This window comes from Camponotus floridanus, unplaced genomic scaffold (genome assembly GCF_003227725.1).
Source record: "Camponotus floridanus strain SB8 unplaced genomic scaffold, Cflo_v7.5 scaffold65, whole genome shotgun sequence".
Classification (NCBI taxonomy): domain Eukaryota; kingdom Metazoa; phylum Arthropoda; class Insecta; order Hymenoptera; family Formicidae; genus Camponotus; species Camponotus floridanus.
In genome coordinates, this window is record NW_020229825.1 from 486,918 (window position 1) to 510,236 (window position 23,319).

General features: G+C 31.6%; 2 protein-coding genes across 2 annotated transcripts; one reads left to right on the forward strand and one right to left on the reverse strand.

Moving 5' to 3' along the window:
• Positions 1-360: 360 nt before the first annotated feature.
• On the reverse strand, positions 361-15,613 carry LOC105250501 (eIF-2-alpha kinase GCN2). The gene is made up of 14 exons (XM_025413298.1): positions 15,464-15,613; positions 15,157-15,277; positions 14,890-15,059; positions 14,401-14,662; positions 12,886-13,437; positions 12,389-12,763; positions 10,880-11,416; positions 9,595-9,749; positions 8,931-9,367; positions 7,656-7,932; positions 7,046-7,565; positions 4,851-5,330; positions 2,695-3,596; positions 361-624 (listed from the first exon to the last, which is right to left on the reverse strand). Exons 2-14 carry the CDS (start codon positions 15,211-15,213, stop codon positions 498-500), a joined length of 4,851 nt encoding a protein of 1,616 aa, XP_025269083.1. The 5' UTR covers positions 15,214-15,277; positions 15,464-15,613; the 3' UTR covers positions 361-497.
• A 5,555-nt stretch (positions 15,614-21,168) lies between these two features.
• LOC105250502 (eukaryotic translation initiation factor 3 subunit I) lies at positions 21,169-23,225 on the forward strand. Its single transcript, XM_011256644.3, has 5 exons — positions 21,169-21,275; positions 21,568-21,814; positions 21,899-22,179; positions 22,245-22,445; positions 22,716-23,225. Exons 1-5 carry the CDS (start codon positions 21,273-21,275, stop codon positions 22,962-22,964), a joined length of 981 nt encoding a protein of 326 aa, XP_011254946.1. The 5' UTR covers positions 21,169-21,272; the 3' UTR covers positions 22,965-23,225.
• Positions 23,226-23,319: the final 94 nt, after the last annotated feature.

Consider the following 23,319-nt stretch of genomic DNA (forward strand, 5'->3'; position numbering starts at 1 on the left):
ATAATATTTAATATATATAATTATTAAATATGTAATTAAAAATATATCTGTAAAATATATAATTTATAAATATATGTTCGTAGGTTCATAACACATGTGAAGTATATAATCATATTTATCTTCAATCATTCTTCATATACATAAGGAATAAAAAAAATACTTGTACTCAATACAATATTTCGTATTTCTTATATTTTTATCGTGTAATAGCGCTGAAATAAAAATAATATATCGTGTCGTTGCAATAAACAGCTGTCCTCCTTGACCTTTGAATTGAAATCTGCATTATATAAGTCGTTGTACATTCCAATTATAAGACAAAATTTTACTCATTAAACGTTTTTTTATTCAATGTTTTACACTTAGAAATATATATAATGCGGTACAAAAAATGCTTATATAATATTATCTACTCTTACATCGATAGCATACATTCAATCATTCAATGGTTTCATATGATTATGAAAAAATAGATTTTTCGATTTCGATAATATCATTTATAAGAGGGCCATGTATGCACTATCTATTAAACTATATAATATCTCTACAGGCTTTGATTTTTCATTCCGTAATTCCTTCATTTCCTCACATATTTGTTTAATGTATTTCTTATGTCGTGGATGTCTGTAAAAATATACATGTTTATAATAAATGTAAGATTTTATGTACATCTTCTGTTAATACAATTAGTTTATATTTTAGTTTATAATTCATATTTTATTAATTTAGATTTTAATAATTCAATAATATATAGAATAAATAAATATAATATACAGGGTGTCCCAAAAATTCCGGACCGGTCGAATATTTAATAAATTATTCACTTTAGAAAGAAATGTTTTAAACAAAAGTTGTATGGCTTGAAGGGGGCCATCAGATAGTGGCAATGATTTAACATGGGAGAGTCATTTGAAAGTCACGTGAAGATCACCGTCAATTTCTTCAATGGAACCCCCTATTTTTTATTACATATTCATGTAGCTTATCTCAAGAGCTTTCCAAAACACTATAATACACTATAACACTATAAAACACTATAAAACACTATAATAAAGTATTTCTTCATTGAGTACTTTTCGAGTTATGAGGCTTGAAATCATTTCTTAATTTTGCATAAACCATAAAATATCTAGTAAAAAATATTCATTTTTCGATTATCTTACCCTAATAATACTTTTATGTACAAAATAATGAGAGGAATCAATTGATGTAAAGAAAACACATAGTTGTTTTTAAAAAAAATATGTAATTGTTAATTGCAAATTACATATTTTTTTCTTAAAAACAACTATGTTTTTTCTATAGACCAATTGATTTCTCTCATTATTTTGTATATAAAAGTATTAAGGTAAGATAATCGAAAAATGAATATTTTACTAGATATTTTATGGTATATGCAAAATTAAGAAATGATTTCAAGCCTCATAACTCGAAAAATACTCAATGAAGAAATACTTTATTATAGTGTTTTGGAAAGATAAGCTCTCGAGATAAACTACACGAATATGTAATAAAAAATAGGGGGTTCCATTTAAGAAATTGACGTTGATCTTCACGTGACTTTCAAATGACTCTCCCATGTCAAATCATTGCCACTATCTGATGGCCCTCTTCAAGCCATACAACTTTTGTTTGAAACATTTCTTTTTAAAGTGCATAGTTTATGAAATATTCGACCGGTCCGGAACTTTTGGGATACTCTGTATAATAATAAATATAAATATATAAATATAAATATATATAAATATAAATATATATATATATATACAGGGTGTCCCATTTTAATCCATCCAATCGAATATCTCGAAAACCAAGCTTGAAAGAGAAAAATGTTTCAGACAAAAGTTGTATGGTTTCTAGGGGGACATAAGATGGTACCATTGGTTTGACCTTGAAGAGTTATTTGAAGGTCACATGAAGGTCACCTTCAATTTCTTAAATGGAATCTACATTTTCTCATTACATATTCTTGTAGCTTATCTCGAGAGCTTTCCAAAACACTATAATAAAATATTTTTTTATTGAGTACTTTTCGAGTTATGAGGCTTGAAATCATTTCTTAATTTAACATAAACCGTAATATATCTAGTAAAATATTCATTTTTCGATTATCTTGCTTTAATACTTTTATGTACAAAATAATGAGAGAAATCAATGGTGTAAAAAAAACTCATAGTTGTTTCAAAGAAAAAATATGTAATTGTTAATTGCAAATTACATATTTTTTCTTAAAAATAACTATGTGTTTTCTTTACACCAATTGATTCCTCTCATTATTTTGTACATAAAAGTATTAAAGCAAGATAATCGAAAAATGAATATTTTACTAGATATATTACGGTTTATGTTAAATTAAGAAATGATTTCAAGCCTCATAACTCGAAAAGTACTCAATAAAAAAATATTTTATTATAGTGTTTTGGAAAGTTCTCGAGATAAGCTACAAGAATATGTAATGAGAAAATGTAGATTCCATTTAAGAAATTGAAGGTGACCTTCATGTGACCTTCAAATAACTCTTCAAGGTCAAACCAATGGTACCATCTTATGTCCCCCTAGAAACCATACAACTTTTGTCTGAAACATTTTTCTCTTTCAAGCTTGGTTTTCGAGATATTCGATTGGATGGATTAAAATGGGACACCCTGTATATATATATAGAATAAATAAATATAGGTAATATTTTATACTCACTTATCTATAACGATTTGAATGCTCTTTTGAAATATCTGTTCGTCCTCATCAATTTCCAGAAAACTGATGATGGTTCTTATAACAGACATTTCCAAAAAAACTGCAAAGATTTCTACAGGGACTTTATGCGATATTCTTTGCAAGTAGAATGACATTTGTGCTAATATCGTATTTTTAAAATTTCTCCTGCCACTTCCGGATAGCTTATCGCGCTCGGAGAGGATAAAATTAATATTGGCATTGACCGGATTACTCTGCACTATCGATACATCATTCGCGCTCACTTTACTTTCAGATCTATTTAATATCGGTAATGCGCTTTCCGATTGCCGTTGTAAATACTCGATAATGTCCTGTATGGTGTTCCATTTCTTTTCTTGGAATCGATCCCTCTCCCACGTTTGCACCTTTAATGCACCGTTTCTTAATAATACTATATGACTTATAGAGTTTTCACGGCAGTACTCTAATATTTCTTCCATAGTACACAGATCCAGTGTCGTTACTTTCAATCCTAATAACCAGATTTCTCGTAATATATTAATCATCTCCTTCTCTCTTCTCCCCTCGCTTCCTGGACTGCTCTCGCAACATACAGCCACATCGATGCCACATTTACTCTCACCATTTAGATTCTCGCACGCTTCGGTGACAACGGATACCAATTTGTCTAATGATATGCTGATACCGGCTCCATATTGCTTCGTTTCCTTACTTGCCATTCCGGTGCGTTCCAAGACCTTTCTGAATGACATCAGCATCTTGTCGTACCGACCACCCGCGGCTATGACATCCTGACCACCTCGTTTTCGTCTATGTTTTAATTCGCAAGTTATCTGATATATCACACCGCTGTATTGTTGTACATTATACGTTAATAAAGGTACGACAGTAATTGGCCACTGTAACAGGATACAAATTTTTCAATCATAGCAAATTACGTAAATGTATAAACATGTATATACAGGGTGTCCCATTTTAATCGATCACTTTTATCGAATAACTTTTTTAATTTTGATTGTAGAAAAAAATGTTTCAAACAAAAGTTATATGGCTTAAAGGGGGACATAAGATGATGTCATTAGTTTGAGCTTAAAGAGACACCTGAAGGTCACGTGAAGGTCACCTTCAAGTTTCTAAATGGGACACCCTATATACTTTTGCATATTCTTGTAGCTCATATCGTGAGCTTTCCAAAACACTATAAGTCAGTTTTCATTAAGTACTTTCCGAGTTATGAGGCTTGAAGTCATTTCTTAATTTTACATATAGTAGTTTTACATATAGTAAAATATCTTGTAAAATATTCATTTTTCGATTATCTTACCTTAATACTTTTATGTACAAAATAATGAGAGGAATCAATTAGTGTAAAGAAAACATACAGTTGCTTTTAAGAAAAGATATGGAATTGTTAATTGCAAATTCCATATTTTTTCTTAAAAACAACTGTATGTTTTCTTTACACCAATTGATTCCTCTCATTATTTTGTACATAAAAGTATTAAGGTAAGATAATCGAAAAATGAATATTTTACAAGATATTTTATGGTTTATGTAAAATATCTTGTAAAATATTTATTTTTTGATTATCTTAGCTTAATACTTTTATGTACAAAATAATAAGAGGAATCAATTTGTGTAAAGAAAACACATAATTGTTTTGAAGAAAAAATATGTAATTTGCAATTAACAATTCCATATTTTTTCTTAAAAACAACTGTGTTTTTCCTTTACACCAATTGATTATTCTCATTATTTTGTACATAAAAGTATTAGTATAAGATAAGATAATCGAAAAACGAATATTTTACAAGATATTTTACAGTTTATGTAAAATTACGAAACGATTTCAAGCCTCATAATTCGGAAAGTACTTAATGAAAACTAACTTAATTATAGTGTTTTGGGAAGTTCTCGAGATAAACTAGAAGAATATGCAAAAAGCATATAGGGTGTCCCATTTAAAAAGATGGATGTGACCTTCACGTGACCTTCAGGTGATTCTTCAATGTCAAACTAATTACACCATGTTATGTCCTCCTTCAAGCCATACAACTTTTGTCGGAAACATTTCTTCCCACAATCAAAATTAAAAAAGTTATTCGGGGTGATCGATTGAAATGGAACACCCTGTATTATATGTGTGTATTAACCTTAACACCTAAACCTTCTACATTAGATATTACAGCCTCTATATCTTTCAGGCCCTCTTTGGCTAAACCCGCGACATCCCCTTTTCTTTTCGTTATCGTCCTCAAGACGCTGGAGATCTTCGCAACGGAACTTTCCGTTTCGAGTAGATTGAAAAGCGTTTCCATAGCTTGATCGGTAAGGCACAAGCTTATCAAGTGCGTTTGGACTTGAAATTTTGTTAACTTTCCATCACGAGCATCTTGCAGTATGGAATATATATCCTGATATTTGTCCTTTTCGACGCCGCAATACATCAGTACGGCTTGCAACAGTGATGTGTGATTCAAACGCACAATGAAATTATATTCCCGGATCTGCGGTAATTCGTTAAAGATCTCCCATATCATGAAAATCAGTTCAGCCTCGGTCATTAAATTGTCTATAGGACTAATGATATCAAAAGCGCATTCATACAATTCCCTTGGATGAAATCCTCGAGCCTACAATAATTTGCAATTCATGTGTACGTTTCATTATTTTTATCTCATCATCATAAAATGCATTTTTTTTAAATATCGAGTTTTAATCTCTCTCTCTCTCTCTCTCTCTCTCTCTCTCTCTCTCTCTCTCTCTCTCTCTCTCTCTTTCTCACGGGCAGTGTTTGCTGGTATCTAGATAAAATTATCTAGATAATCATCTAAATAAAGAAAAATGGCTCATCTTTATCTTTAACTAGATGAAGAAATACAAAGTATCTTTATCTTTATCTTAGATGAAAAATATATGTCATCTTATCTGAAAATTGTCTAAGATCATGTTTTCATTATGCAAAAGTTTTCCAAGCATGCTTCTAAAAATCTATCTAAAATATCTAAAATATATTTTTTATATTATTATTATTAATATATTATTATTATATTATTAATATATTATAAATATAAATTAATTATAATAATTATATTATAAATATATTATATAATATAAATTAATAAATAAATATTTATCATATCATTTATATAGAGTGTCCCAAAAGTACCGTTCGAATTTCATAAACTATGCACTTTAGAAAGAAATGTTTCAGATAAAAGTTGTATGGCTTGAAGGGAGCCATCAGATAGTGGCAATGATTTGACATGGGAGAGTCATTTGAATGTGAAATAAAGGTCACCTTCAATTTCTTAAATGGAACCTACTATTTTTCATTGCATATTCTTGTAGCTTATCTCGAAGGCTTTCCAAAACACTATAATAAAGTATTTCTTCATTGAGTACTTTTTGAGTTATGAGGCTTGAAATCATTTCTTAATTTTGCATAGACCATAAAATATCTAGTAAAATTCATTTTTCGATTATCTTACCTTAATACTTTTATGTACAAAATAATGAGTGGAATCAATTGGTGTAAAGAAAAAAATAGTTGTTTTTAAGAAAAAAATATGTAATTTGCAATTAGATTACATATTTTTTTTTAATACAACTATGTGTTTTTTTTTACACTAATTGATTCCTCTCATTATTTTGTACATAAAAGAATTAAGGTAAGATAATCGAAAAATGAATATTTTACTAGATATTTTATGGTTTATGCAAAATTAAGAAATGATTTCAAGCCTCATAACTCGAAAAGTACTCAATGAAGAAATACTTTATTATAGTGTTTTGGAAAGCTCTCGAGATAAGCTACACGAATATGTAATAAAAAATAGGGGGTTCCATTTAAGAAATTGACGGTGATCTTCACGTGACTTTCAAATGATTTTCCCATGTCAAATCATTGCCACTATCTGATGGCCCCCTTCAAGCCATACAACTTTTGTCTGAAACATTTCTTTCTAAAGTGCATAGTTTATGAAATATTCGACCGGTCCGGGACTTTTTGGACACTCTGTATACCTTTTTGCTATTATTTAAATATTCTTTAGGAAAAGAGAAAGAATGTGTTTATGATTTTAATATCTCATTTATAATCTGCGTCACATTTTTTACAAATACGTATAGTCTTGTAAAATAAACAAAAATATCTAGATAATTATCTAGATTATCACAATAATTATCTCATCTTTCATTTAGATTAAGTAAAAGCAAAATCATCTTTATCTCATCTAAGATAAATTTACGGATTTTTTATCGTTATCTTTATCTAGAAAATTTTGAAATTATATACAGCAAACACTGCTCACGGGTTTCGAAGAAACTATTTATAAAATCTACACACCTTTTTATCTCTGAAGACACGTTCGATGGCATATCTTCGAATATGCGAAATATTATTCCATACAATGTACCGAGCGAAAGGTGTACGAAGATCGTGCGGTATGGAAACGATGCTACCGGTGCGTGTCATCAGTTTAACGCTGTGCTCGGTAAAGCTGGAATGCTGCACGGACTTGGGCATTAACAACGGAGTCGTGAGACATATTCCACCGTGCTTTTGAAATATCTCGACGATTTTTTGCTTCACGTTTTCCTGCAGAACTTGCTTTTTTGAGGAAAGAACGCTTGGCATTCCCCTAGCAGGCAAATTCATGTCATAAGTAATATCCTCGGCTGGCGTAACATCTTGGGTGAAACATGACGCCACTAAATATTTGTATGCTTTACTTTGACTATTGGACAGTGTATGGCGCACCATCTCTTGCAATTCCGTCTCTTCCAACTGAGGTGGCGGCAAGTATGCGGAAGAGAGCAATTCTTGGGCAGTGGGACGTTGACTTGGATCGTGATTCAGCAGCCAGCTGACGAGAATAGAAAGGTACAATCACGTCTTTTCGTTGATAATTGAGAATAATATTGATTTTACTCTCGTTAAAAATTTGATCTGTTACCGTATAATATGAACCTGATGTGGCATATCTGTCTCCACTATGTCGGAGGGAAAGACGATCTCTTTGGAACGCAAATTTAATAAAACCTTCACGCGTTCCATTCCGGTGGTTAACGGCTTATACGTCATTTCGAAAAAGATAATTCCCAAACTATAGATATCCACTTTTTGGTTGTAGATTGCTTTGGCAGTTTTTGCAGAAAGTTCAGGAGCTACGTATAAAGCTGTACCAACTTGACCAGTAAGAGATCCCAATTCTTCGACATCAAAACTTCCACCTAAAGATAATATATAATAAATTATATAAGATATACAGAGTGTCCAAAAAGTCCCGGACCGGTCGAATATTTCATAAACTGTGCACTTTAGAAAGAAATGTTTCAGACAAAAGTTGTATGGCTTGAAGGGGGCCATCAGATAGTAGCAATGATTTGACATGGGAGAGTCATTTGAAAGTCACGTGAAGATCACCGTCAATTTCTTAAATGGAACTCCCTATTTTTTATTAAATAGTCTGGTAGCTCACGTCGAGAGCTTTCCAAAACACTATAATTAAGTTAGTTTTCATTAAGTAGTTTTCATTAAGTACTTTCCGAATTATGAGGCTTGAAATCATTTCTTAATTTTACATAAACCATAAAATCTTGTAAATCTTGTAATCTTGTAAAATATTCAAATTTTTCGATTATCTTACCTTAATACTTTTATGTACAAAATAATGAGAGGAATCAATTGATGTAAAGAAAAAACATAGTTGTTTTTAAGAAAAAAATATATAATTTGCAATTAACGATTATATATTTTTTTTAAAAACAATTATGTGTTTTCTTTACCAATTGATTCCTCTTATTATTTTGTACATAAAAGTATTAAGGTAAGATAATCGAAAAATGAATATTTTATTAGATATTTTATGGTTTATGCAAAATTAAGAAATAATTTCAAGCCTCATAACTCGAAAAGTACTCAATGAAGAAATACTTTATTATAGTGTTTTGGAAAGCTTTTGAGATAAGCTACACGAATATGTAATAAAAAATAGGGGGTTTTATTTAAGAAATTGAAGGTGACCTTTACGTCACCTTCAAATGACTCTCCAAGGTCAAATCATTGCCACTATCTGATGGTCCTCTTCAAGCCATATAACATTTGTTTGAAACATTTCTTTCTAAAGTGCATAGTTTATGAAATATTCGACCAGTCCGGGATTTTTGGGACACCCTGTATACAATTAATCGATTAATTTAACATTAATATTGTATACAGACACTTGTACCTTTCTCGAACTGTGACTCTTTGTCAGCATCAATGGTCTGAACTAATGTTGACAATATATTAGTCGTGGCTAATCCAAAGTCTCCTATCTTGACGTGATCGTTACTATCGAGGAAGATGTTTACGGGTTTCAAATCTCTATGTATCATACCCTGCTGATGAATATGCGCTAAACCTTCGACAATCTCTCGGAATAATCTCCAGACGCGTTCTTCGTCTTCGTATAAATCGTTATCTATGGCAGTTCTTAATGTGCTTTTCTCACAAAATTCCATTTGTATGTACATGAATTGTATCTCTTTTACATCTTCACTGGCAGATTCAATGTCTTTAGCATCATTTTTTGAAATATCCGGCGTTATTGCAGACTTTTGTGAGATACTATCTCTCTCAAATTCAATGCTATCGGAAGACTCAATGGATAAAAAGGTTCGCATTCTACAAAAAACACAATTCTCATTAATTTTTCATTAATTTTTTTTATTATTTATAAATTTTTCATTTATTTTTCATTAATTTTTTTTTAACTAAATGTTTTTTGCATAGTATTGTTTTTCTAAATACAAATCATGCAAAACATAATAGAATCGATAAGCTAAATATTAATCAAAATATTAATTATAGAATTTTTTTCTTTGACATCTAGAAAAAAAAAGTTATCTCACAAAAAGGTGCAATGTTCTTCGCTATCAGAATCAGTCGAGGTATCGCTATTATCATCATCACTATCAGCACCATTTGCTCGAGATTCGTACGATATATTCCATTCAACTTCACGTAAAGGTGGGGCAAATTTTTCTATTTCATCACTTTCCAATTGCTAAAAATTCAGATTACAAATTTTTACATCACAATATTATTAATTTAATTATATTATTAATTTATTATTAATTTAATATTATTAATTTAATATTATTCAATATTATTAATTTAATTATATACAGAGTGGACCAATAACTCTGTCCACCTAAAATATCTTCGTTATTTTTAGAAATACAAAAATTTTGTACTTATAAAAGTTGTATGGTACCAAGAGGGCCGTAATATGCTACTAATAATTTTTTTGTAGAAGGCTTCAGAGATTTCAAGATCACCTCCAACTTTTTAAATGGGACACCCTATATACTTTTACATATTCTTATAGTTCATCTCAAGAGCTTTCCAAAACACTAAATTAAGTTAATTTACATTAAGTACTTTCCGAGTTATGAGGCTTGAAATCGTTTTTTAATTTTACATAAACCGTAAAATATCTAGTAAAATATTCATTTTTCGATTATCCTATTTTAATACTTTTATGTACAAAATAATGAGGAATCAATTGGTGTAAAGAAAACACATAATTGTTTCGAAGAAAAAATATGTAATTTGCAATTAACAATTCCATATTTTTTCTTCGAAACAATTATGTTTTCTTTACATCAATTGATTCCTCTCATTATTTTGTACATAAAAGTATTAAGGTAGGATAATCGAAAAATGAATATTTTACTAGATATTTTACGGTTTATGTAAAATTAAGAAATGATTTCAAGCCTCATAATTCGGAAAGTACTTAATGCAAACTAACTTAATTATAGTGTTTTGGAAAGCTCTCGAGATGAGCTACAAGAATATGTAAAAGCATATAGGATGTCCCATTTAAAAAGTTGGAGATGACCTTGAAATCTCTGAAGCGCCTCCACCTACAAAAAAATTATTATTAGGATATTACGGCCCTCTTGGTACCGTACAACTTTTATAAGTACAAAATTTTTGTATCTCTAAAAATAACGGAGATATTCCAGGTGGACAGAGTTATTGGTCCATCCTGTATACATCACAATATTATTAATTTAATTAATTTTTAATAAATTTGAATTTTTTTTCTAAATTCAGCTATAAAATAAAATATTGTTAAAACCTTTACTTACAAAAGCAATGTTACGTCATGAATAATAATGTACTTACATTGACTATGTCTATCTTGTCTTGTGTAGTGGCCGTCCTATCAGAAGATGTGGTAATTGGTGTAAATTGATGTCTGACAGAATCATCCAAAGTAGCACTTTCGATCCACGAATTGTAATAACGTACGACATTCTCATGATTCATTCTAGAGAGCAATTTCACTTCGCGTGTAATCTTCTTATTCAATTGTTTATTTTTCGGATTCAGTTTTATTCGTTTGATAGCATAGATCCCACCGTCTAATTTATTTCGTACCTTTAAGACGTCGCCAAAAGCTCCTTTTCCCAGCCACTTTAAAACTTCAAATTCGTTTTGTATTCGCGACTGTCCGTCCATTGATGGCAAATGCAATTGAATATCATTGTCTGGTTCTTCTGGCTCCAAATCTTTCTTTTTCTCATTATGAATCGGCATCAAGGGTGATAAACCTCGTTCTAATGGCGTTCTTATAAAACTATGTTGATATAATTGTTCCGCGGACCAACGCATCCTTTCGTCATCGATAAGACATTTTGAAATAAAATCCCTCAAATGAAGCTGAAAAAAAAATTATCTCAAATTATTTCGAACGCACATCTCAATGTTGTCACTATTATACACATACAGGGTGTCCCATTTTAAAGGACCTACTCAAATATCTCAGAAACACTGCGTTAAATCGAAAAATGTTTCAAACAAAAGTTGTGTGGCTTCAGGGGTCCATAAGATGGTGGCAAAAATTCGACCTTGGATAATCATTTGAAGGTCACATAAAGATCACCTTCAATTTCTTAAATGGAACCTACTATTTTTCATTCCATATTCTTATAGCTTATCTCGAGAGCTTTCCAAAACACTATAATCAAATATTTTTGCATCGAGTACTTTTCGAGTTATCAGGCTTGAAATCATTTCTTAATTTTGCATAAACCATAAAATATCTTGTAAAATATTCATTTTTCGATTATTTTATCTTAACACTTTTATGTACAAAATAATGAGAAGAATCAATTGGTATAAAGAAAACACGTAATTGTTTCGAAGAAAAAATATGTAATTTGCAATTAACAATTCCATATTTTTTCTTGAAAACAACTGTATGTTTTCTTTACACCAATTGATTCCTCTCATTATTTTGTACATAAAAGTATTAAGGTAAGATAATCGAAAAATGAATATTTTACAAGATATTTTATGGTTTATGTAAAATTAAGAAATGATTTCAAGTTTCAAGTAACTCGAAAAATACTTGATGAAAAAATACTTTATTATAATGTTTTGGAAAACTCTCGAGATAAGCTATAAGAATATGCAATGAAAAGTAGTAGGTTCCATTTAAAAAATTGAATGTTATCTTTATGTGACCTTCAAATGACTATACAAGGTCAAATTTTTGCCACCATCTTATGGTCCCCTTGAAGCCACACAACTTTTGTTTGAAACATTTTTCGATTTAATGCAGTGTTTCTGAGATATTTGAGTGGGTCCTTTAAAATAGGACCTCCTGTATATTTCACAAAGAAAATCTACCTGTGAGATTTCTGCTAGATCTATTTCTTCTCCAGATATAATAGTTCCTTTTAACAACGAAAGTAGTAAGATTCCAAATCTGTATATGTCTGCTTTCTTGCCTCCTCGGCCTTGAATTGTTGGAAAATCGTGTTCAGTCTTTGCTAAGGAGTTTGAATGATACATGTCTGATAATCTCTTATCTAAAGAGTAATCGGATAATCTTACAACACCCATGCGATCTATATAAACACTGGTGTCGCGTAGATCCTTGTGTACCACGTTATTTTCATGGAGATATCGTAATGCATCGAGAACACCACTTGCTAGATACCTCAATGTATCAATGTCAATTGGAACATTTGCCATCAAAAAAACCGAGCAGGTGGTTCCAACCTACTTTTACACACAATTGAAAAAATTCTTATAATTTACTCTTATAATTTCATGAAATATATATATATATATATGTGTGTACATAATATTACAAAATAAAATATATGTATATTTTTACATACCACAAACTCTTGTAGTATATAAATTACTATACTGTTGTTATTTTGTATGTACTTCATATTCAAATAATGTACGAGATTCGGATGATGCAGTTTGTACAAATGATTGAGTTCTTGCTCCAAGCTGGCAATTTGTTTCATGGCATGATGTATATCAATAGTCTCTTGAATAGAATTGCATCCATTTGACACTGCGCATTTTAACGTCCACTCGGTGATAGCCAATAATTCACCAGTGGTCATATCTACGCCAGCGTAAACTACAGAACCTTTCGCACTATGACCCAAGCATTTTCCTCGATGTACTTGCCTCTCGCCTTTATTACTGTCAAAATGCATGAGTTTGGTACCCCTGTGTTCGCATAATGATCCTTCGGAACTTTCCGACGTGCTAACGCATCTGCGCCTAAAACGGTTTGTCCCTTTCTCGTGCGGAGACGATGGGATGGATCTAAAGACAGTGTCGGAGTCTGTGGCCAATCGGATTGTTTCTTTTCGATTGCGCATCTCAGCTTTCAGAGCTTCCTGACGTTTTTGTATGGCATCTTGCAGTACCTGGTGATAAAATGAAATAATTAAGACTTTGTAATATGTACACATCAATACACACATACATATACAGAATGTTTCAGACCACGCGTCCCACCCATTTAAAGACTAGAAAAGTGGTTATTTAAAAAAAGTAAAAACATTTTCTTTATAAATCGGGTGCGCTCTATCGAATAATGATATTTTCAACTTCTGGTTCCGGCCGGAAATAGGCGATTCAGACAGGAAGTGCATTTTTTTAAACGGAACCCCCCATTTTTCATTGAATATTCTTGTAGCTTACCTCGAGAGCTTTCCAAAACACTATAATAAATTATTTTTCATGAAGTACTTGTCGAGTTATGAGGCTTGAAATCATTTTTTAATTTTACATAAACCATAAAATATCTTGTAAAAGATTCATTTTTCGATTATCTTACCTTAATACTTTTATGTACAAAATAATGAGAGGAATCAATTGGTCTAAAGAAAACATAGTTGTTTTTAAGAAAAAATATGGAATTGTTAATTGCAAATTACATATTTTTTCTTCAAAACAATTACGTGTTTTCTTTATATCAATTGATTCTTCTCATTATTTTGTACATAAAAGTATTAAGGTAAAATAATCGAAAAATGAATATTTTACAAGATATTTTATGGTTTATGCAAAATTAAGAAATGATTTCAAGCCTCATAACTCGAAAAGTACTCGATGAAAAAATAATTTATTATAGTGTTTTGTAAAGCTCTCGAGATAAGCTACAAGAATATCCAATAAAAAATGGGGGGTTCCATTTAAAAAATGCACTTCCGGTCTGAATCGCCTATTTCCAGCCGGAACCAGAAGTTGAAAATATCATCATTCGATAGAGCGCACCCGATTTATAAAGAAAATGTTTTTACTTTTTTGAAATAACTACTTTTCTAGTCTTTAAATGGGTGGTACGAATGGTCTGAAACACCCTGTATAAAGATATAAATTTAAACCTGTCTCTCTTTATCTTCTTTCATTTGTTTTTCCTGCATTTCATACTGTATCCTTTCCTGACGTCTTGATACCATTTCTTCATAAAAACTACTATACCCTGGTTTATTATGCTCGTGCAAATATTTTTGAACATGCTGACTGAATTCAAAGACCATAACTTCACCCTTTAATTTTTCCGCCAAGTTCTCAAGCTCCGATGATAAAACTGCCACTTGTTGATGAGACAAACCTCTGCTATCTTGCAGTTGAATAGTTGGTACTCTAAATATTATAAGTAAATTATATATATGAAAATTATAAATTATATAATTGAATGACAAAATATAAATTCTTTTATTTAGATATATCAATATAAAAAAACTTATTCATCAGACAAAATAAATAAATTCTTTTATTGATTATATAATAAATAATTCTTTTATTAATTATAAAATTAAATGACAAAATAAATAAATTCTTTTATTTAGATGTATCAATATAAAACTTACTCGTCAGGATATTTGTCACTGCATATAACATGTAAATCTACTTGCGCATAGATTTCTGCCGGTCCAGACATACCTTTCTGCGGTGTCAAGGTAACAACAATGTCCAGGGGTTGCCATTTTTTTTTATTCTTGTTCTTTCTCAAGTCACGTAATTCATCACCGAAAATGGACTGTTTTAAACAACAGCATAGAGTTGTAATTAAAGGACAACATAATTTAATACCACATAATTTGAAATTCAATAAATAAAAAATATTATATCAATACCTTCAAAACTTCCAATTCATTTTGCTGTCGATCTTTACAGGATTCAATATGAGACATCTTGCAATGCTGCTATTCACCCATTTTATGCAGATTAGTAAGTTTCAGAATCTAACAGAGGAATCTGAAAAGAATGCCATATTTAATCTCATGTAACATTTTAGCACATTGTATATCTCATAAATGAGAGTGGCATAAAGGGATTAATTGGCGGGACTGAGGACGTGTAAATCTTAGATATGTACATTTCGACAAAACGCACATGTAAAAATATGCACAAGTGGATAAAATGAAGAAACTGTTTCATCACCTGAAATCATCACGTGCAACTACATCGTGGTACACACAACGTTTGCTTAAAAATAAGTTTTTTCTCGTGCCTCGAGTTTGACCAGCTCTCTGATCAACAAATCAAACATACACGATCGCATTTGATTTTTCGCACATCGATACAATGGTATGTATGGACATCACACATGCACACAAGCGCAATAAAATACATCTATATACAACCTGATGCAGTGAAGTATTTAGATACGATGCGATTATGAATTTTCTATCGTCCAATCAGAACGAAGGATCTTTTGCCAGTCGCCAATTAGCCAATTCAAAATAGAGCCCTCTGATTGGTCAATCGTTGCTAGTTACACCCTAGGCACAGATCGTTATACAGGGTGTTTCAGACCACCCGTACCATTTAAAAACTAGAGAAGTGGTTATTTCAAAAAACACTTTCTTTATCAATCGGGTGCGCACTATCGAATGGTGATATTTTCAACTTCTGGTTCCGGCTGGAAATAGATGATTTAGACCGGAACTGCATTTTTAAAAATGGAAACCCCTATTTTTCATTGCATATTCTTGTAGCTTATCTCGAGAGCTTTCCAAAACACTATAATAAAGTATTTCTTCATTGAATACTTTTCGAGTTATGAGGCTTGAAATAATTTCTTAATTTTACATAAACTATAAAATATCTTGTAAAATATTCATTTTTCGATTATCTTATCTTAATACTTTTATGTACAAAATAACGAGAGGGATTAATTGGTGTAAAGAAAACATACAGTTGCTTTTAAGACAAAAGATATGAAATTGTTAATTACAAATTACATATTTTTATACTATGTGTTTTCTTTACACCAATTGATTCCTCTCATTATTTTGTACATAAAAGTATTAAGGTAAGATAATCGAAAAATGAATATTTTACAAGATATTTGATGGTTTATGTAAAATATCTTGTAAAATATCTTGTAACCATAAAATATCTTGTGAAATATTCATTTTTCGATTATTTTACCTTAATACTTTTATGTATAAAATAATGAGAGGAATCAATTGGTGTAAAGAAAACACATAGTTGTTTCGAAGAAAAAATATGTAATTTACAATTAACAATTAATTTACAATTAGTTCCATACTTTTTTTTAAAAACAACTGTATGTTTTCTTTACACCAATTGATTGCTCTCATTATTTTGTACATAAAAGTATTAAGGTAAGATAATCGAAAAATGAATATTTTACAAAATATTTTATGATTTATGTAAAATTAAGAAATGATTTCAAGTCTCATAACTCGAAAAGTACTTCATGAAAAAATAATTTATTATAGTGTTTTGGAAAGCTCTCGAGGTAAGCTACAAGAATATGCTGTCACGTCTCAGTGACTTACTTTTCCCCTAGATACCTCGTTTCTAGAGTAAAGTGCGCTCTCTTTATTTTCAAGGCAACCTGCTTACACCGGCTATACCTTGGGGATGCCGAGAGCAAGGATCTGACTTATCGATAATGGAAAAAATGGAGAAGCCGCGAAACTTTAAGATAAGATAAGTTGATTGAGGAAATTAGTGGATATTCACTTTTGTTGATGTTATTATCTGATTAGCGTCAGCTCAAGTGATTGAATTGTGCAATAAAGAAAAAAAAGATATTTTTTTTTATTTAGTTAAACTAAAACGTCAATAATTTACAAGGATATGGATGTCTCCGGCATGACAGAGGATGCCCGGAGACGACGGGACTTTTAAGGTGGAGTAACGTTAGGATGACGGAGTCGCATAAGAGTAAGGAAATTAGGATGCATCCGGCATGATAGAGGATGCCCGGATGCGACGGAAAAAGGGAGAAAGAACAAGAAGATTTTCGGGCTGCACCGAGAAGATGCTATATCCCTGTGTAAGGAAAGACGTTTGAATTGATAACAATAGATTATATAATCTAAATTTCATATATATATATATATATATATATATATTTATATATATATGTACATATATTCCGTAGAGCGCCGGGTAATGAATTAGTTTGGGAAGTTGGATGTCTCCGGCATGATAGAGGATGCCCGGAGACGATGGAAATCTGGGGTCGGTTAGATTTAGTAATGAACCTTTTTAGAATAAAAATAGGAGAGTGCGGACGACTCCGGCATGACAAAGGATGCCAGGAGAGATCCTAAGGAGGGAGACCCTCGACGCTTAACGGATGAGAGCTGTATAATTTTAATTAATAATTATCTTGACGCTTGCCAGAATGAAATGATATTGCAAATTTTCTTTATGCTGATTAGGAAAGGAATACTATCAGCAGCATGCCAATGCTTGACAGTACTATTATTTATTTAATTCTTGATTTCTTGTTTTAGGAAGTGTAAAATGGATGCAAGGAAGGTGAACGAACAATTAAATTTGAAAACGAGAAAATAAAAAAAATAAGGAATATAAAAGAGTTTGGTACTTACCACTCCGAGGTGAAATTCTGTTGGTCGTAGTGGCCTTCGTATACGGGAGATTTGGGTCTTTCCAAAAAATGGACGCGGTAGATATGCACAATTATAGTTCTTTTATTCGAAGTCTACCGAGTGGAATAGCAAATTGATACAAAAGTTAATTTAATTATTACTAATAGCTAGGATATAAAAGTAATAGCGACACTTGACAAAAGCGACTGACAGCAAGTCTCCTCTACTGACTAATTATTACTACTGTCTCTCGCACCCGAAATCCGGGGTTTATATACTAATAATTCCTTTGTTCCTTGCATGATCTTTTGCTAAAGGAATTTTCGAGTAAGGTGATCTCTTCATCGGACCACGTCGTACTCGGAAGCACTACCGAATTTCTTATCAATTGTTTAGACATAGATATCTTTTTCATTGAAGCGCGGCGATGATCAAAGGGTAATGCGTGAATTTCATCGGAGGTATCGGTCGACATCTCCGAAAAATTGATGTTTAACATATTTATGATTTCCTCTTTGATTACCTCGCGCAAAAGTTATGCGCTCTTAATTTCGATACTAATATTTAACGCAATCGGTATTAAGATTATAGAATCGTTATATATGTATAACTTCCCTTATCTTTTAGAAAAGATTTAGAAATATAACTCAATTTAGATAGAATAATCAAATTTAAAATACAGCATATAAAGGAAATTATTTACACTGGTTGTAAATTCATAATGAGTTTAAATAAAGCATTTCAAAGAGTTGAAATAATTTGGTAGTTATTCATTTAAAATTAATCTAATAATGTCTTCGAAATACCTTATTTACTTAAATTATCTATTTCGGTCTGAAATTTAAATTTAACATATATAAAAAGTCCTTATTATATATTAAGGAGTACATAGTTAATTAGCAGGTTAAATAACCGTGTATAATAGGAACGGTAAGCAAGTGTTGAATGTTAGAATTCATATAGACATATATTAAAATTAAAATCTATAATAATAATGAATAGAATCGGATTATAATTAATAAAATCGAATACTCGTTCTTACTTCGTGGTTATACTAAAGAAGCAAGATGGGTAAGCGAATAATAACTAAATCTAGTAATTTTTAAAATGGCGGGACGTCACAATGCAATGAAAAATAGGGTGTTCCATTTAAAAAATGCACTTCCGGTCTGAATCACCTATTTCCGCCCGGAACCAGAAGTTGAAAATATGACCATTCGATAAAGCGCACCCGATTTATAAAGAAAATGTTTTTACTTTTTTGAATAGTGCGTTCAAAAATATTAGTGCGTTCGAAAATATGTTTGGTCAGTGTTGGGAAAAAAGATAAAGTTGGCAGTATTGAAAACTCCCAGTGTTGCGTTTCGTTTCTCCCACTGGGATCATTAGGATTGTATTGTACCGTATGTATGTACACTCCGCGACAACGATTCGTTCCGTGATCTCTCTCGCGGGGCAAGGGGAGCGTAGCCTCTAACCAATCAGCCACTGTCACGCTGCCAGCTGATTGGTCACTTCTATGCTCCCCTTGCCCCGCGAGAGAGGGGCCGGGGAACGAATTGTTGTCGCTCAGTGTACAACAATATATGAAAGTGTTGCAATTACACTAATTATTATTATGGAACAATATATTTTACTCAAAAACATCATTTTTGAATCTTCGAGTAGTTCTTCTTCAGATAGTGATGATAATAATGAAGAATTACAAAATATTTTATTCGAAAATAGAGATAATAATAATAGAGGTGAAAAGAAAATAATACCAAAAATAACAGATTATTTGGAAAATGTTGTTACCAGATATACAAATATTGAATTTAAATCACATTTTAGCTAAATTATGTCACTTTATTATAATTATAGCATTATTAATATATAACACACATTCGTATAATAATATATGTGATGTTATTAAACATATTATTATAAAATATATTTAACTACTTATTTACCTCTTTTAATATCTCAAGTAGCAAATTTTTTTAATCCTAGTGATCCCAGTGGGAGAAACGAAACGCAGCACTGGGAGTTTTCAATACTGGGTGCTTTCCAGCTATGGTAACACAGTGATACACTGTGTGACACAGTGTTACACAGTGTCGACTTGTAGCTGGAACGCTTTTTAGCTTTCTTATTTTGCCACTAGAGTGCAGGGCAGTCACTTTTAATAGTTGTCACTAGGTCTAAATTTTCAGAACGTTCTCACACAACATTATGTCGTCTTAAAGACGTCTAGATGTCTTTAAGTCGTCTTTTTAGCGAATATAAAAGTTTGGTTATCTTCTATCACGCAATACCATTCTTAAAAAAATTAATGATACCAAATATGAAATGTTATGTTGGCACTCACTGGGGTGCTACAAAACGACGACACAGGCGAACACAGCATTTTTGCTGTGTACGATTGTGTCGACTTGTGTCGTAGTTGGAAAGCACTTGTATCGACACTGTAGCGACACAGTGTCGCCTGTGTTGCTTGCTGGAAAGCACCCACTGCCAACTTTATCTTTTTTCCCAATGCCAACCAAACATATTTTCGAACGCACTAATATTGTATATATGGTACAATGGGTCTGTTCGTTTTAGCTGCACTGCTGCACCAGTGCAATAAGTTAGAAAAAGACAAATATACTTTCTTTCACTCTAACTAATTGCACTAGTGCAGCAGTGCAGCTAAAACGAACAGACCCAATACAATCCTAATGATCCTAGTTAGAGAACCTCTAGGAGAGAGAATGGATAACTGATCAAGCTTTTTCATGATTGGCTGGCAGAAAATGTATCAATTTTAGCTATTGCGACGCCAATGCACAATATGATGACACACACACACAGTTAATATAACCTATTTGTGTCATGATATTTTGCATTGGCGTCGCAATAGCTAAAATTGATACATTTTCTGCCAGCCAATCATGAAAAAGCTTGATCACATGTCACATGATCAGTTGTCCATTCTCTCTCCTAGAGGTTCTCTAATCCTAGTGGGAGAAACGAAACGCAGCACTGGGAGTTTTCAATACTGCCAACTTTATCTTTTTTTCCAACACCGACCAAACATATTTTCGAACGCATTAATATTTTCGAACGCACTATGGGAGTTTTCATTACTGCCAACTTTATCTTTTTTCGCAACATCAACCAAACATATTTTTGAACGCACTAGAAATAACCACTTCTCTAGTTTTTAAATGGGTGATATGTGTGGTCTGAAACACCTTGTAATTGGCTCTATCCGACAGCCAATCGGAAAATTTGATCGTATAAATGTAATCTCGCCTTTATCACGATTTTTTTTCAGTAAATGGTTGCTCGTGTGATAGAAGTGATTGTTGTCGGGTTTCTTTGTGTCTGAAATAAAATTAAAACGCCACAAAATGGTTAGTTTACTTCGATCTTACGTTAATATATTTCTGTCATCATCTTTTAGTAAAATGCATTGGATTTAGGCTAAAATACATACATGTGACAGTATAACCTCACTGTGATAGATACATCAATTTTTTATTGGACTAAAATAGTTGAAGGCACATTAAATATTTAATAAAAATATATTTAATTGATTAAAATAATTAATTAAAATATATTGAATTATATTTAATAAAAAAAAAAAGATACATCAATTTTTTTCCACCCTATATATTGGAATGTAAAGAGAATTGTTTCCTGCAGAAACCCCTGATGTTGCACGGGCACGAGCGTGCCACCACCAAAATAAAATATAATAGAGAAGGTGACCTGCTGTTCTCTGCCAGTAAAGATAAGCAACCTAATGTTTGGTATGCATTGAACGGAGAGCGTCTTGGGACTTTCAACGGCCACAACGGTTCCGTATGGTGTATCGATGTCAACTGGGATACCACACGACTCTTATCCGGCAGTGGTGACAATACGCTGAGAGTCTGGGACTGTCAAACTGGTTTGCATATGATACAAACAAACGATATATTTCGCTTGTATGTGCAAAATTTAATGCAAAATTGCATTTTCTAATTTTGTTTAGGCAAGGAGATAGGTCAGTTGAGCACAAACAGTTCTGTAAGAGCGTGTGGTTTTAGTTATTCAGCAAATCTCGCCGTGTTCTCCACTGATAAGGCCTTGGGTCATCAGTGCGAGATGTTTATCATGGACGTGCGAAATGTCGATTCTACATTATCTCAGGAAGATGCAATTTCCAGGATCTCTGTCAATGGTCCTAGAATTTCTGCTATATTATGGGGTGCTTTGGATGAGACTATTATTACGGGCCACGAGGATGGCGAGATTAAACTTTGGGACGTGAGGGCAAGTGTCCTTTTATTGTTACAGTGATAAATATTATGGGAATAATTATATCGTTTGTGATACAGACAGGGAAAAAGTTGTCCAGCGTCAAAGGTCACAAATCACAGATAAATGACATGCAATGTAATAAGGATGGGACCATGTTTGTAACCGCATCCAAAGATCATACAGCAAAACTTTTTGATAGCGAATCTTTAATGCTACTGAAGACATACAAGACGGAAAGGCCCGTAAATTCTGCTACAATATCACCGATTTTTGATCATGTAAGACATTTGTATTTTACCATCCTGTTATGTGCTATCTTGAAATCCTGGAAAAAAAAGAGTGAAATATTAATACAATTGCAATTAGAAAATATAAAGCAAGAATGTTACGATTTAACTGAGTAAATAATTTCCTACCTTAATAAAAATATATTTAATTAATTAAAATAATTAATTAAAATATATTGAATTATATTTAATAAAAAAAAAAGACATCAATTTTTTTTTCCACCGTATATATTGGAATGTAAAGAAAATTGTTTTCTACAGGTGGTTCTTGGTGGTGGTCAAGACGCTATGGACGTCACTACAACGTCCGCGCGACAAGGCAAATTTGACTCACGATTCTTCCATCTAGTATTCGAAGAGGAATTTGCACGTTTGAAAGGACACTTTGGCCCCATTAATTCCCTTGCTTTTCATCCTAATGGTCGTAGTTATTCTACAGGTGGAGAAGATGGATATATTCGTATTAACAATTTCGATCAATCTTACTTTGACTTCCATTTTGAATATTAAGTTTATCAATTGAAAGATACATTTACATAATAAAATGTATATATTATTCTACCAGAATCAAATACATACTGTGTAATCATTTCTCTAAACTACACAAATTTAAACAACAAAAACTTTTACAGCAAATATAACTTTCTTATATGAAATACCTAGATAATTGTTATCATGTTGTAAACAATTGTATTTTGTTGGCAATATGACAGTATTATCAATCGTATGATTAATCACACTTGATTATCTAGACATGTCCAACAATAAAAAATGTTTATTATTAAATATATGATGAAATACTTTTAATAATTATAGAAAAAAGTATTTCGTGAAAATATTCTCCTCATATAAATTATTCATTAAA